The sequence below is a fragment of the Acipenser ruthenus genome, chromosome 26, assembly GCF_902713425.1.
Source record: "Acipenser ruthenus chromosome 26, fAciRut3.2 maternal haplotype, whole genome shotgun sequence".
Classification (NCBI taxonomy): Eukaryota; Metazoa; Chordata; class Actinopteri; order Acipenseriformes; family Acipenseridae; genus Acipenser; species Acipenser ruthenus.
The window spans coordinates 24,195,661-24,212,936 of NC_081214.1; the positions used below are offsets into that span (position 1 = coordinate 24,195,661).

General features: G+C 38.6%; 1 protein-coding gene across 5 annotated transcripts in view; it reads left to right on the forward strand.

Annotated features, from left to right (window-relative positions):
- Nucleotides 1-2,278: 2,278 nt before the first annotated feature.
- The window catches only part of LOC117430906 (glutamate receptor 3-like), an 81,418-nt gene continuing 66,420 nt past the window's right edge, over nucleotides 2,279-17,276 (forward strand). For 4 of the 5 annotated variants that reach the window (XR_009308940.1, XM_059000853.1, XM_059000854.1 and 1 more), the window contains exons 1-2: nucleotides 2,279-2,899; nucleotides 3,751-3,909. Coding sequence is in view for 3 of the 5 variants with exons in the window: in XM_059000853.1 (XP_058856836.1) it covers nucleotides 2,812-2,899; nucleotides 3,751-3,909 (247 nt within the window). In the remaining 2 variants the exon portion in view is untranslated. The remainder of the gene's footprint in view (nucleotides 2,900-3,750; nucleotides 3,910-17,276) is intronic. The other variant, XR_009308941.1, reaches the window with a different exon arrangement.

A 17,276-nucleotide genomic window follows, 5' to 3' on the forward strand; every position in this document is an offset into this window, starting at 1 on the left:
ACTGCTTTGTTGCTGACAAATCAGCGGCGTGACTGCAACAGGTGTGGTGGAAGCCTACACTGAAAGTGAGAAAAGAAAAGCTTACCTACAGGAGAAACGGCCACGTGCTGTCCCCCCAGTTAGAACCCGATGTGAGCATGTGTGGGATGAGTTAGGAGGAAGACTTCATCAAAAGAGGCGTCACCAAAGACGACACCGGTTGCCCTCCTAACCAAGCAGAACATTCCAGAAAGATTGATGTGCTGCAGTGGTGTAAAGCCTAAATATGTTAAGACGGTAACACTATTGATTTCTGTTATTGCTCCACAGTGTCTCCTATAGTTTATTATTATTATTATTATTATTATTATTATTATTATTATTATTATTATTATTATTATTATTGATACTACTACTACGACTACTACTACTACTACTACTACTACTACTACTACTACTGTTCCAGCTAAAAAAAATGAATATACAGAATTAGGGTGCCCACAGAAACAAGATTCTAATAGGGAAGACAAATATGATTGATAAACAAGAAAACACATTACGCGGTAAAACATATATAAACGTGTAGCAATGGTTCAAACAAACTACAGATGAAGACTAAAATAAAGCACATGGTTCCTTTACAGTACCGTACCTACATCCCACACTGTGCATCAAGTGCATATGTAATTGTTAAAATTCACTTGTTTTCTTTGCTGTATTGGAATTCGCCGTTGGATTTCAGCACCATTGACAGCTCCCCCATATGTTTGACAACATTAAGTGAGTTTATTTAAAACCTCTGCTTGTGGGCAAGTTTTTTGGTGCCCGTTTAGGGAGCTGCTTCAGCTAAGCATCCCTTGAGGAATAGGTTGAAAGTTGAATCTGCTAGATGCATTATGAACAACATGTTAAAAGACCTATTCGCAAGTGTCCAGTGATCTGTCTTCTCCATGAAGGTATTTGCTGGGGATGTAGTTACTTTGGAAGACACAAGTCAGGTTCGAAGTGCTCTTTCACTTGACCTGCATGTAACCCAGATGTACCCTGTATAATACAGCGTGCCACCCGTTAACCCTTTAAGGTACAAGGGACAACGTGATGCAAACGCTCGTGCTTTTACAATGACGTGCACGGAACAGTGTTTAAAATGTAGTGACAGGTTGGATCTGGTCATCCAGATTTTCAGTTTCCTCACTCTCAAATGAATTTTAAGAAGAACCCGTTTGAACAAGCGCACAATTCCTTGTGTACCTTAAGGGGTTAAACAACATCAGTGATTTACTAGTTAGGTGTGGCTTGCCAGCAACCATAACATATTTTTTTTCCTCAGATTTAATAGCAATGTCAAGTACTGTACCGGTAGCTCATATTTTAGAAATTAGTTTTCGTGACGTGCTCACAAAAGCACAGCAGGAACGTGATTTGCATTAAACTAATATTATCTGTATTGCAGGAGAAGTTGCTATCCCAAGACACAATGTTTTTTTTTTCTGTGTCTTCTAGTATTATTTATGGTTGCAGTAAATAACAATACAGTTAAATGAGATTAATTCATTATTCAGCAGTCATGGTACGTGATCTGAAAAAAAGAAAACCCGCTAGCACTGTAATTTATCACAGTTTATTTCAGCATTTGCTTAAGTTATATCATCCAACAATATCACGTATTATTATATATATATATATATATATATATATTGATGATCAGCTACATGTTTTTTTACCTTTAAAATAGTAATGCTTCGAAAAGCAGAATAATTATAGTTGTCATTCCGTTGCATAAGATGTAAGTGTAATTCTTAAACATTTGGTTTACAGTGAACCCTGTGGTTTCACAGACCCTCATTAGCTCTATAGTCTTGGACTACCTTACCTAAGGTAACATCAGCTAGTCCAAGATTAGTGCTAGTTGGTGCCTGTGAAACCAGTCGCTTGTGTTCTAACTATGTAGGGCTTATAGTAAGCGGAGTTTTAAAACGGTAGCCTAAAATATAAAGTATACTGTAACCATTTTAAGGTGACATTAGGGTTAGCGGATCGTATTACATACCGCGTGAAATGCTCTTATTAGAATGATATAATCTGCAAGCATAAGCACCTGCTATATACCGCAGTGTTTAGCCTTCTGCACGAATGGAAGAGATGAGTTCAAGAAATAAAAATAATAAAATTGTGATTATGACGGTCTCCTTCCGTGCCTTTGTAATGATATGGAAACGGTGATAGAAATTGGAAGCACAATGCACTAGGTTATCCAGTTAGTGTACAAAGCAGGCGGGCGCAGTAGTTGTTTCATTTTGTAAGTAAATGCCATTACGAAGCGCAGCTATTTCAAGGCAGATGGGGTCTTTGAAAAAGCGACCTCTGCAGCTTTACAAAACGGTGAATGGTTGTTTTAAATTACAGTCCACGTGAAGCTAGCGCGTTTCTATTGATCGCCCCTCAGTGTTGGCTAACGCGGCACTGGTGCTGTGCAGTATGGCTCTGCAGTTGTGAGGATGCTAGAGATGCTGCTTTAATTCAACGTCAGATCAAGTTTGATCAATATCCCCCTGCTGGCCCAATTGGAAGAGCCTTATTCACAATCCGCGCTGGTCCTCCCGGTCTACCACCATCTTTGGGATACCTCACTTATTTTTTTCAGTGGCAGAGAATTTGATCCGCAACCCAGCTTGCATTTCAACCTGACTGGGGCACTGTGAAAGAAAAAGAAAAGAAAGAAAGGGCTGAAGAATAAAAAACTGGAGGATTGCCTCAGCGTTGCAAGGCTGTGAATACATGCTTCTGCCTTTTCACTTTCGGTTTAGGAGTTGAATTTAGAGGTTGGAGAAAATGGGACGTAGCGTTGTACAGACTGTCTTTTTTCTAATGTGGCTTGTCGGTAAATCGTTTGGTGGCTTTCCTAACACGATCAGTATAGGTAAGTAATCTTTATGCAAAACTAGTAAAACAAAAAGAAAAAAAAGAAAAAAGAAAAAACAAAAAAACGTTATCGGTTTTGTGTGTAGCGTTAAAACAAAGCGCGCTGGATCTTTTTGTGCAGCGGACATCAGTGACTGTGTTTAAGTTTGAAATTGATAAACTTGCTACTGAGTCTGCAGCTCTTAGAAATCTGCTTTGCCCTAATGGTTGTGGTTTAAAAAACAAAAAACAAACAAACAAAAAAACACACACACAAAAGGCTGGATTTCGCATCAAAATCTAATGCGAATCTAATCTAAAGATCAAGTTACTTGATCTTTAGAATTATGAAAAGATAATTAAAAAAGAAGGATGTCTGATTAGAAATATGTGTGACATACCGGAATAACAATGTAACCTACTTTGAATAAGACCTCAATAAACTCTTACGCATCAGTAGACTAGCGCAGAAATCACCAAGGGTGTTCTTAGTTGCTATAGTTTAATAAGAATGTTGTTAGAGTTGGATAAACCGAGGCTTTATACAGTATATATGAAACCATACACAATGCATATAGCGCTTGTGAATACCCTTTTTGCTGGCATTTAACAAGAAGACTATTGTTATTCAATCTACATCTAAATAAACCAATGATCTGTAAACGGAGGAATTAATCAATGCAGCTGCACGGGGTCCATGTTTCTCAGCTCTGCGCATTTACACAGGCATACCAGGTATATTCAGTAGTACATACAATACAGGTCATGTTGTATTTGGCTCTGTTTTATTAACATGTAAGCGGTAATAGAGCATCCTCTCTTTTTAAATCCTTGATGTTATCTTTTTTTTTTTTTTACTTGTTGTTTTAGGAGGACTTTTCATGAGATCTACAGCGCAGGAGCACAGCGCTTTCAGGTTTGCCGTACAACTGTACAACACAAATCAAAATGTGACCGAAAAACCCTTTAATCTGAACTATCATGTGGATCACCTCGAATCATCCAACAGCTTTTCTGTGACTCATGCTTGTGAGTACCCCTTTTGGATTTCGCTAAAGCTTGTTTTTCTTTTGTACGCTTTCTGTGTTTTCCCGGAGGACCGAAAGCTTTCTTCTTTTTCGCCTGGAAGATGTGTTCTTTGAGTCCCCCCCCCCCCCCCCCCCATCTCTTTTCCATTGCTGTGTGTAATAAACGAAGGTACAAGATAAGAGCGACTGTAATACATTGGGGCAGTGTTATTAAAAGCATTACGATGGCATCTATATAATTAGTAGGCTACTGAGTTGCAATCTAGTCACGCTTTATCGATGGAGCTTCTGTGCAAAGGAATTAAGACGTGCAGTCCGTCCACTTGCTAGTTTTGACCATGCAGTACTGCAATCCAGTAAAGTACAATGTTACCTTAACAGTGCCTGTCCAAAATGATGCTCATTTATTTATTTATGCATTTATTTATTTATTTATGTATTGATCTCATTGTTTGTTTGTTTATTAATTTTGCGACAGTATCATTGGGTTTGGAAGTGTGGTTTCTGTGCGAATGATGAATGAAATTGAATAAAACTCCGTTGTTTTGCTTAGTTGTCGCTTTTATATTTGGTGACTTAATCGATTTTAATAAAACTGAGGAAAATATGGCGGGTTGCAGATGCTATTCCATTTTACGATTTTTATTTATTTATTTATTTATTTATTTATTTATTTATTTATTTATTTTTCATTCTTTGCATGAATCGCCTCCCGTAAAAGTAGTGAGAAACTGGTATATATATATATATATATATATATATATATATATATATATATATATATATATATATATATATATATATATGTAAGCAGTGCAGATAAACTAAACATATGAACGTCAGTCTTGTTAAACACTTGTGTCATAGTCGGTAATGTAGTCTGCACAGTATGTTTCAGTGCTGAGGTGCAGTAAACATTTGTAGGTCACATTCTCTCGATATGTAGGTCATTAAGTAAAATGCTCACATGCATTATTTTTAGCATACTACCACATTAATGTCCCTGGAGTGTTATTCGAAGGTATGCTGATTTCATTCCAATAACGAGTAAACAGCTAAAGCATTGACATTAACAATACAGCCCTGCAATGTATGTGTGGGGCTTGTGTAAATGTGTGTGAGGAGGTCATGGCGCAGAGCCCACAACATGTTTTCTATCAGGATTTCTACATTTACCTGCTGGATAAGGCACCATTTGTTTTGACTGCTCTGTTGGCATTAGAAAAATGAAGTAGTCATGTCTTTACAGATTCAATGTGGAACTGTAAGCAATATCAGGTGGTAATATAACCCTCATTCCCATAATCAGAGTTGGAAACCCTTACTGATACAAAGACTAGTAAAGGAAAACCCTGCAGGAGAATTTAAAGGATTGTTCTCCCGATAATAGGCTATCGTGCATTGATTTAGGTGGATTCTGCTGTCATATAAATGCACAGAATTGTGTCTTTATGGAAACGCATTGTATTGACAGGCAATAAAACAGCACTGTGTATACTAGCAGTAAACACATTAAGTGAAGTTATTATTTATTAGCACATTGGTAACATGTTTCAACTGTTAGAGCCATGGTGAACTATCATGCTGACGACATGGGTGAGTCAGTACTGAAGGGAACTGATTTCTTCCACTTACACACTTCTGCCATGCAGATGAAAACTCATTGCATCAGCTTGGATGGCTCACAGCCTAATTCAGAGTTGGTAATAGCCTTTCCTATTCAAATCTGACCTGATCTGTATAACAGGTAGTATTGTGTATGTATAATCTGTCCTTATTCTTGGCTTACAATGCCTTACTTAATGGTATAATTATATAAAGGTATATTGTGCTAAGCATTCCATAGAATTACAATGTAGTGCTTTGTGTGGTGCTTAAGTGGTAGGACAAAGATTCAAATGGTTATTACCTGGCATGGCTAAAAATAGAATCCTTTGACCAAGGTCATGGAAGGTGGTCTTCTGTAATAGAACTATACTGTATCTGAATAAGCTATGCAGTGTGTAGGCTTGTCCCATTTTAATGCTGATTTGAAATGGTCTCCTCCAGTGTTGGACTATATCATATCTGTATGGGAATCACTAGACCACCATTAAAACATGCCCATTCCATTTGAATTCTAAATAATTGGATTAGCAATTTCAATGCAGCCAAGATGATGACGTTCTCTCCATGCTGGAATGATTGATTGAGCGTCGCACACTGTCCACGTGAACTCCTTGTGTTCTCTTACTTTTTCTATAAAGTTTCATTGCCAGCTGTGTAAACTTCTTACATGCTTAACATCCTGTAACAATACCAACGCTACCAATGCATAACTAAGGGGTTGATTTGATCCAACTCGACTCCACATAACCATGTATTTTTGATGCAGCCCAGGGTGATTTCCTAGTGCTGTAAAATGCTGTAACAATACCCAGCTGTTTCGCTTTGGGGTATAGGTTGATCGAATGAACCCCTTATTCAAGTGGTTTAAAATTGTTAACCTAGTTTATAAAAAGCATTGGTCCAGAAAAAAATTATAATTATATCAAGTATAACATTGTATAAAACCAAACTTGATTAAAAGGTTCCTTTAGAGAAGTGAGTAAAAGTTAAAGTGGGGTTTGTATTAATGAGAAACAGATCTATTGAAGTACTATAGGGCAGGGAACACGGGTTGTGTTTTGTTTTTACACAAAATTACAATGCATTGTTTAAATTCAATAAAGGAGTAGCAGCTATCTAGTCATAGGCAGAACCAGTTTATTAATTATTAATTATGGATTCATGGCAGTTTTTACTTGTTGTGTAAACCCTTTATTTAATTAAGCTGTTATCAATGCTAATGTACAAAAGGATTATACAACCAGTAAATACTTAACAGCACCACTGTCTGTCAGGATGGTCCTGGCACTGTGTGAATAATATTACATTGAGTTGAAAGACTACAGTAATTAAAATCATGCAATATGAAGGCAAGGCGAGCAATGTAAATGTTTTAGAGAAGCCTTTTCACACCCACAAAATATTTGACTTGGAAATAACACCAAGTATCTTCATGTCTGGTTATTGGAACCCATATTTGTATATGACTAAGACATGCGCACCAACTCTAAGGTGAGGAATGAAAAGCAATGCTTAGCGTGTGTAAAGGAGATGAATCATTTTTAATTGACTTTTGCTGTACATGCTTTTGTTTAAATATTTTGAATGTACCGGATGCATGGAAGATTGGCGGAAGAAATAAGTTCTTGTGTATGGTTCAGTTAGTCTGGAATAGATGACTCATTTAATGTTCTTATGCTATTTATGTTAGCCTTGCTCATACCAAATAGCTGCGTCAATATATGTTCTACCATGAATGCGGTGTGCTTTGCATGTTTCTTGTGTAGAAGGTTTAATTGTGCTCATATTGTAATGCTCGAGTGAACTGTCTGATAGCTTAGTTCTCCCGGTATTAACCTCACAACAGGTTATGCTTAGTTTTGAGTCGTTTCTTCTTCAGTGGTCTTCAGTTTCAAGAGGTATTGTAACAGCATAGCAGCTCTTCACAATGGTGCCCATGTTCTAATAAAGTAGGTTGACTGTATTTTTGGGTTCACACCATCATATGCCCACAAGTCAGTGTGTGAGGGACCCAGACATACTGGAGACTTTAACTTTGATATTGGCTTGCAGGGAGCAGTCCCAGGGAACTAACAGTGCTGCATCTTTCTTCTCTCCTCCTGTACTGTACTACAGTACATCTCCCCCAGCCTCTGCAGTGTCAGCTCATTAGCACACAGATCTCATATTCCCTGGCATTGCACAAATTGCTTCTCTACACCTTTCCAGCCAACAAATGCTTATGGATAGAGATCTGGTTGCAAAAAAACCCCCAAAACTAGAAACAGAAACTGTGAACTCAAGGTTAGCAGCAGTAACATTTGCTAGCAAAGCATTGTCAATAAAATAATCTGTGCAATTTCATGCATGTTGCTCATGCAGCAAGAGGTGAGGGAGAATGGGGCCTGATTGCAGAATCTAATTAATCCAGTGACAGACTCTTTGCTAAATCGAAATGGTCCATTGGGAATCTGCGCTCCATTCAATTTTATCACCAGACTTCTTATACAGTAAATGTCCTGTCAATAGAATAAAATTTCAAAAATCCACTAAAATTGGAACATGCTAATTAATAAAGCTATAAAATGATTTGAGCAATTCAAGAAATATGAATATTTGCTATTTTGATGTCACAGTAAACATCAGAATCTTCATTGTTAGCTGTGAGTGCACTTCATTTGTCCATTAACTGCAGTGGTATGTTGTTTCCCTGCTTCCCTCTTCTCGCGTCTTGCTATGTTTCTGATTGTGTTGAACAGGCAATTCTGCAGCAGTGTATTGATGACCTTGAAGCGAATTGTACAGACTCAATTCTGTCTCGTATTGCCTCAGTGCAATTTTTGCATAATGTAGCATCCAGAACTAGTAAGAACCACTTCAGTGCATTTAAAGGATGTGCAGCAGGTAAACACATTAGTTATCTGAATGTAACAGAGCAGAGGCTGGGTGCGAACCGGCGACCCAGTGCACCGCAGGTGAGCACCTTAACCACAATGCAAAAGAGCCGGGCCTCGTCTGCATTCGTGGTTTTAGACCTTTTAACCTCCTCTCATCTCACCGACAGGGGACAGAATCCGTGCCGGCAGTGTATCACACAACACTGCCTGTTATCCTACCTAATATATTATTCAGCTTTTTTAGATTCACTTTGTATCATTTTCTTATTTATTTCAGTCATCACATTCTGGTGACCGCAGTTGAAAGCCCCCCTACGGCCATGACAGATCTTTCACTCTACAGTATATCAGGTACACGGTTTACCTGTCCCCTGCAATACTCTGCCCTGTGGGGATGGAAGAAATACCTCATTTGCTGTAAGTGGTGCAACTGTGCTACAGATGAAATAAAAAGTCTGTAGCAGAGACTGACAGTGCAGCAGCTCGATTTGATGCTTGGGCGTACGATTGTTTTAAATGCAAAAACATATCATTGATATAGAAGGAAGAGAGTTTCCAGCAGCCCCCCCTTCCAGCTCTAAAGCTATGCAGTCTGCATGTTAATCGGTAGAATCACATTCATTAACATGCTTTTAATGCATTGCAGCACTTGACGTGCAATGTTCATGACACAGTGCATTGAGAGACAGCACCCAAGGTTAAATATTTGTAGGCATTATATTTGGCATTATTATTGCATACTGTACACAATCTAGTTTTCTTCCTTTCACAGTGTACATATTTAATTCAAGGTTGCAACAGTATGCTGTCGTTCTGTACAAACAGAAATACAGGTGCGCCCCCAGAAATCTTTCACATGGTGCGCACAACTGAACCACACCAACGTCCCTTCTCATGCAGATAACGGCTCTGCATCACCGTGCTGTAAAGGGTTTCAGCCAGTCAGAGTGCTGCATTTATGTTCTTTCCTGAGTTTCACAGCACCTACACTATCCTATTAGAAAACTGCAATCAAATATACACAGCGCGCTGCCATCTAGACAGAACAGGAACTACAGTGGAAGCCAAATAGTCCACAACAACAATGAAAGCTACAAATTAACCCATTTGAAATACAGACTTAAACTAGGGGAAAAACCAGCTCACAAATCTGTTATGCTGGTTCCATTTCTGATCATTTTACTCTCACAATCACTACAACTAATTATTACTCATGCCCTAAGCATGGCATATAAACATTAACTTTGTTTTTTATGTTACACATGACAAAACAGGCAGTTAAAAAATAAACCATCAATAACAGTAATAGTAATATTAGGAATAAACTCTCGGGGCAAGATCAACGACGAGACCGAAGGTGGAGGATCCGTGTCACCAGAAGCCCGAGATACAATGACAGGCTTTTTATTGCACACCTTGGTGTACTTTACTTGTTATAATTAGTTGTAGCCGTTTACAATAGCTTGTAAAAGTAGCACACATGGCCATTTCCCTTCCCTTGTTCTTTTAATGCTTTTGTTTTGCCCTTCACTTTCTTGTGTTTTTGTGAAGTCTGTCTGGTTAATGTAGTACATTGAACTGTCATATTCGTGTCGTTTTAAATACCCGTTTTTGCTTCCCAGTATAGTGTAATGTTGTCCAGTTGCTGTACTGGTATTTGATGAATTTTCCTGTTTTCTCCATTTTCTTCCACTTAAGCTTTTAGTAAATTTATATCACGCTACGTCTTTTTTTCTTGTGGAAGCATTTTCCTGATTTTTAATGAACACGTCTCTGTTTTCATCAGTAACGTTTTGAAATCTGGTCATCCTTTTCATTAAGCTGCCAGTCTGTGAGCTGCGGTGAAGTCAGTTAAGATGCACATGCGACCTGTACATAATAACCCTTATAATCTTACAGCTGCACATAATAAGACTGTAAACTCAGGGAGTTCTAATATAATCAATAGGGCTGTAAATGGTTACTGCTGATAATAATAATAATAATAATAATAATAATAATAATAATAATAATAATAATAATAATTAGGAAAATACATTATTAATTTTAATATACGTAAGCCACTAAAAAAATTAAAATACAAACAAATCTTTAAATGTGCACTTACCGTGCTCATCCTGGAAAAGCAGCAGAATTCAGATCATGCAGCTGTACTGTACTAACATTCGGTTTGGATTCAGTGTTTTTACTGATTTTTTTTCCCTCTGACATTCTGGATCATCAGAAGAGAGATTTTTGCTCTTTTTTGAAGCTGCAACCAAACGTATCTGCTTCCGTTTGCTCATTACTACCACTAAATAAACAGGGTGGTTATTGACAGTAGCAATAACAGATAGGTGTGTCTTATAACTTTTAAGTAAAATATTAACAACACTGCAGGAATGCATCGGGCTACATCCCATAAAACAGCACAGGTCTCCGTGAGTTTCTGTGGACGTTGTGTGGCAGCTGGCCCGCATTTAGACACAGCTTGTTCAGTTTTGCATATGACACTCTCACATTGAAGCTTTAGAAAGAGATTTGTTCCTGCGAAGGGTACAGCCATGAAAGCATCTGTATGCTACAGGGAACATTAGTAGTGACTATGTGGCACATTAAGACTGCACACATGCCTTATACCCACTCAACTATTAAATCAGTGTCAGCTAATGCATGTAGATGTTTGTTTCGCTTAATAAACAAAAGACGAAATCTGGAATGGAGAAAATACCTTTAAGATATGGCTATTAAAATTAAAGTCATTGCAAAGTGGTCTTTTAGTCACCTTTGTAAGCTTATAAAGGTAATGTATGTTCTGCAGTGTTGAGGACAGAGTTAGAACAATGCTGAAAGAACTAAATAAAACTAAAGCTTTTTTATTTTTGTCTTTTGACTAGAAGGACTCAGGACAGTTTCTTGGTTGAAATAATCACAACAATTGCTAATCTTTGGTGATCTAATAGAATGGAAGAAACATCTTTGCATAGGCAACAGAATCGTGTATCGGATATTAAAGACAAGTGTAAAGCACTGTGGCTGGAGGGCAGTTTTATGATCAAATACAGAAAAGTACGATAACACAAGTGCAACAATTAATATCTCCAAGAAATGGCACAATCTAATCTTCTACCCATTGTACTTAACATACTAACTGCTTCTCTCTCTCTCTCTCTCTCTCTCTCTCTCTCTCTCTCTCTCTCTCTCTCTCTCTCTCTCCTCAATTTTGAAGCCTACAAAGTGCAAAGAGGAAAGTCAGATTGTAACTGTAATAATATCAGTAGCATTTGCAGGAACGGTCATTTAAATTGTTGTTCCAGGTACAGCAGTTACTTGCTAGCTTCATGCTGTTATAATTATTGTATTCCTTTCTGATTTGCTTTACCTTGGCCCTTTCCTCAGACTGGGGCCCTTGTTGCTGACAATTGACTTGTTCTGTAACAAAGGACACATGTATTGCGCTTTAAAAATCATCCGTCAATACAATACAATGCATGCTTCTATTTCTATAGAGCCTTCCCCGGCAGAATCTTAAATCACTTTAGATATAAAGAGTTAGTAAACCAGGGGAAAACAGAACTTTAAGGCCATTAATTCTGGAGTCTTGGGGCATAGTAGCTAGACTTTACTTTAAATCCAGTGGTTGTTTTTGAATTAGTGTCCTGCAGCAAATCCATATTCACCATTGGTTTAAATCCTAGGAAGATCAAAGGCAGCTGGTTAAGAATGAGCTGAAAGTGCTGGCTGCAAGCAAGCAATAGCAAACACGATGATGAAAAAAATAAACTCCTTTGCTTTTAGCTGTGAAAATATTAATGGTCAAGATTTCGTTTCTTTATCTTTAGCTGGTGCGTGAAGTATGATGCTAACAGCCTTGCACCTCTATCTTATACCATTTATTAGCATATTCCCCCTGATTTCTATTAGACAGATTTGCTTTGGTTCTTGCCTGTGCTGTCCCTACCCAGTGTCTCATTCTTCATCCTGTCACTTAGCTAATGGTGTGTATCCCCTCTCCCTTTTTATTGGATTCTCCAGATTTCCTCCACACCCTCAGACGGCTGCTTGGCCGGCACTTTCTGCAGTCTGCTGCCGTACATCAAAAATGTAACGCAAAATACAAAATCGTTTCCCTTTTCCGCGTTAAAACGGTGGAATTCGTTACAGACCTAATGTGGTATGCTAGCTTAAAAAGAATGTGCTTCCACCAAATAAAGATTTTTATAAATACACCAAATCCCTAACTATATAGATATATAGTTAGGGGTGCATTTACAGTATGGTAGTCATTTTAGTCTTGCTTCTGTGCAGCATGTACGCAAAATATTCAAATGTATGCCTGCACTGTTTCCAGATCATTCAGTTCAAATAATTTTATAAGCAAACATTCCTAAAGATTAACGCATGATCCTGATTTTCTGGTTCATGTAGAAGCAGCCCTCTCCAGATTCAAGTTCTTTATGACAAGAGGAAATAAGCAGTTTCAGTCACTCAGTTCTGCAGTACAGTCCCGATGATGCCTCTGTTGTGGTCATTTTCCTAACCAGACATGCATTTCAACATCTCAAAGCATGTTTGAAACAGCATATTTAAAAAAGATCATATTTTATTTAATACATTTCAAGGTTAAAAGAGATACCCACCCCCCCCAAAAAAAAAAACCTATGGGAAGCTGTATAATTTACACAAGAAGAACATAAGCTGTAAATTATTTAAGTTAACCGCAATCCATTCTGAAACCAGAAGGCAATTTTATTTTATATTATATCCTATAAATTTGATTTGATGGTGCTGAGTATTACTGAGTATTCCTGCCTTTTTCTGTTACCCTGGAGTGGAGCATTAAAACAGTACTGCCTTGCCACAGGCTGATGAAGCTGCACACCACAGCCCACTCACACCTCATGTGTTCTTGTGTTCCTGACGCCATCTTTACTGTGGGGAAACAATGGCTGTAAAAGTGAAAACCACAATTATGGTAATTTGTGGAAATCATTGGAACATTTGAATTTTAAATGCAACATATTTGGAAGGGCTGTTTAGACACATTTCACACTCTCAAGAACTATTCAATATTTTAATCATTAAAATCTTGGCAGGACAACTTTTCGCACCCCATAGTGTTTACATAAACAGTTTTTAAAATTTCAAAAAATTTAACATCTGTGAACAAAGGGGATATATATCTTTTTTTTCCTTCTGGCATAATAAAGAATACAGATCTGCCTTATTTCATACAAGAGGCAGAATGCTTTTATAATAAGGCATGCTTCCTTAAGTCCTCACAGTGTCTTTGATCAAAGGCATGTTGTTGCTTATATGCAACCCCACATGGGTCAGGTTTTAGTGCTCATTACATACCCCCCTTAGCTCTGGCCAATCTAAAGCCTATTTGATCGATAGGGTGACAGCCTCGGGACACCATCACTGTGGTGAATTTGAGTGCAGAGAGCTTTCTTGTCATATAGATCTCTCCCCCTAACATCTGCAGCATGATAAAGATCAAACAGTACACTCCTATTATCTTAAAGAAAGAATGTCCTTTGTGTCAGCAAATCAAGATTTTCCTTCAGGACTGTCAGTAATCCAATCCATATCCCCGATGGCATTCCACATGAAAATAAGATTTAGAATAAAGGTTACGCTGTAAACCTTTCAAGTGTAATGTATGCAAGGGTGTTGCAAACTCTAACTGTACACTATTTGATTTTTTCCCCCCACCTTCCCAGTTGTCAGAGTGATCAGGGATACAGCAAGTAAAATGTATTGCAGTGGCTTAGCGTTCGTCTTTAAGGGTCCTGGATTCAAATCCTGGCTTAAATTAGTGGTTGAGTACAGCGCTGTAGACACTTCAGAGAAAGAGGGTTTTGCGTATGCAGCCATGGAGGGAAGAGAAAGAGAGAGACCGTGTCTGCCAGGGCTGTGTTGAGGTTGGACAATTATAGAACCACAATAACTTTTCCCTGGACTGCTGTACCTGCTGAAAGGGATGGGGGACTTGCAGACTCAGGCATTGTGAATGAAATGTTTAAAAATACACATGCCTCTTTGTTTTTCTGGTTAGTCTCTTCTAAAAGAGTAGTATGGTAAACCGTACTATAAGCAGAGCCATGTGTGGTAAAGCATAGTAAATGATAGGCAAGCATAGTGAATCACTGGGAAATATGGTAAAGCAAGGTAAGACCAAGGAAACTATAGGAAAGAGCAGTAAGTGCATATTCAAGAATGGGAAAAGCACAGTAAAACGCAACATTACTGTACAAATATATAGTTCTCAGCTTTTTATAAGGGCTAACTCTTATTGGCAGTGCAGTGTCACTGAGTTTGATGTTAGGAAATCTAAGAGGTAGCTTAAAAGAGAGTTGATTTGTAACCATTTTGTATATCCCTTTTTAAAGCTAGAGCTGTCCCTATACTGACCATGGCATCAGGCTTTGCCTAGTTGAACCACAGGCTTGAATACCAAAGAAAGCAAACAGGAGCACCCCAAGACCCGTTCCTTTTAAAGCTTTCAGGGATTATTGTTGTTAGGTGAGGACCTGAAGTGTGCCATGAACCACATACCAAACCTTCAGAAGTGCATATTAGCTAGATAAGAGCTGAAAGATTATATAGCCTAGGAAGGGATGTAATAATAAAGTCCTCTCAGAGAGTCTAGTGATTTAAAATAGCGGTTTCACAATGCACTGTTCATTATGTTCAGCATTTCAAGCCATGCTTTCATACTCACATAGCCTCAAAGCCACTAGATAAGTCTTTAACTGCGATGTGGTCTTGAGCATTGGAGTTGCCCCAGTTATTGGTGTGTGGAAGTTTAGTGAACTCAAAGTGACCCACTGTCAAAAACTTGGGAAGATGTTGAAAGGAGATTTCATTCTGTCGCTACCGCAGGGAGGACTTGGAGTAAAGTGACTCAAGGAAAGAAAAAACAAGAACAAAGAGCAAATTGAACAGTTTTCATGACTGAGACGGCATCAGCCTAACGTTCAAGTCTAAAAACAGCAACTTGTCTAGTGACCATGCTGTGAACCTCTCCTCCGAGACCTGTCTGCAGTTCAAGAAGGCAGCTGACAGGCAGCGTGAATGTAATACCATGTTTCTAAGTTTCAAGAAAAGTTTTTAAGAAAAGCAAGCACATCACCTCAAGAAAGCTTAGTAAATATGGGACATGGGACACAGGGCACCCCACCCCCCAAAAACCTCTCAACACACACAACACATAAATAATCAAATTATATTACAAAATGTTACAGAATGTTTCACCTGAGATATATGCTGGTTTTCATTTATAATTAGGGCTGTCAATTAATCACAGTTAACTTCTGCGATTAACACGTACATTTTTTGGGAGATTAATTTTTTTAATGCACATTAATCGCACTCCTGTCTTGTCCCTCTTAGCACACCGTAATTCATTTCCTGCAGCACCATTTTAGTGCATGCCAGGACTGAATGAGTGTAGTCATCATTTGAATATAAAATTAGTCACGGAACTGCATTATGTAGCTCGTACTGTTTGTTTTGTATACACAGGGCTTTCTTCACAGCCATGTTATCCTGTGACTCGTACTGTTTGTTTTGTATACACAGGGCTTTCTTCACAGCCGTGGTATCCTGTGGCTCGTACTGTTTGTTTTGTATACACAGGGCTTTCTTCACAGCCGTGGTATCCTGTGGCTCGTACTGTTTGTTTTGTATACACAGGGCTTTCTTCACAGCCGTGGTATCCTGTGGCTCGTACTGTTTGTTTTGTATACACAGGGCTTTCTTCACAGCCGTGGTATCCTGTGGCTCGTACTGTTTGTTTTGTATACACAGGGCTTTCTTCACAGCCGTGGTATCCTGTGGCTCGTACTGTTTGTTTTGTATACACAGGGCTTTCTTCACAGCCGTGGTATCCTGTGGCTCGTACTGTTTGTTTTGTATACACAGGGCTTTCTTCACAGCCGTGGTATCCTGTGGCTCGTACTGTTTGTTTTGTATACACAGGGCTTTCTTCACAGCCGTGGTATCCTGTGGCTCGTACTGTTTGTTTTGTATACACAGGGCTTTCTTCACAGCCGTGGTATCCTGTGGCTCGTACTATTTGTTTTGTATACACAGGGCTTTCTTCACAGCCGTGGTATCCTGTGGCTCGTACTGTTTGTTTTGTATACACAGGGCTTTCTTCACAGCCGTGGTATTCTGGTTCCATGCTTATGGATTTTTTTTGTAAATCATCTTTAATAAACGGAGCTCTTTAATTATTCCAGGCACTTGATGCTTTTCATCAATCAATAATATGGTTCGAGTTGTTTACCCTTGCTACCCTTGTTTACGCTCATTCATTTAGAAAACAATCCTAAAATGCTTCATACTTCCAGCACATTTATAGTACAGTATATATACATACTGCACACCAAGAGCAAAAGATCAGTCAGGATTTGATGAAAGATGAGTGGCCTCTAACTCACTGTGGCAAAGTGCCCCCCCCTGTGTGTGTTATGTTACGTGTTGTGTGTAAATGTTGGTGTATAGGCATTGGTACACGGGATATAAGCGGTCTGTGTTTCACGTGTGTGTAAATTGTATATTTGTATTTAGGCACGGGGATGGCACATCACATCACGTGCAAGTAAAAACTAATATGTGAGCACGGGGAATTGCACTTTAATTAATTCACGTGCAGTTGTACCGAGATTCCAATTGAATGATTGACTAGCAATCGAATCTCGGTACAACTGCATAAAAGCTGCATGTTTTCACTCACTGGGGGTTAGGTGTTCGGTGAGTGGAGAACGGGATAGGAGACGGAGGTAGTAATTGTTAGTAAAATAAGTAGTAAAAGAAGCTCACCGTGTTTGTCTGTGTAGTTCGTTTTGTCTGTCTGTTTATTTTGGCTCAAGTGCCGTGTCCTGTTTTTGTGTTT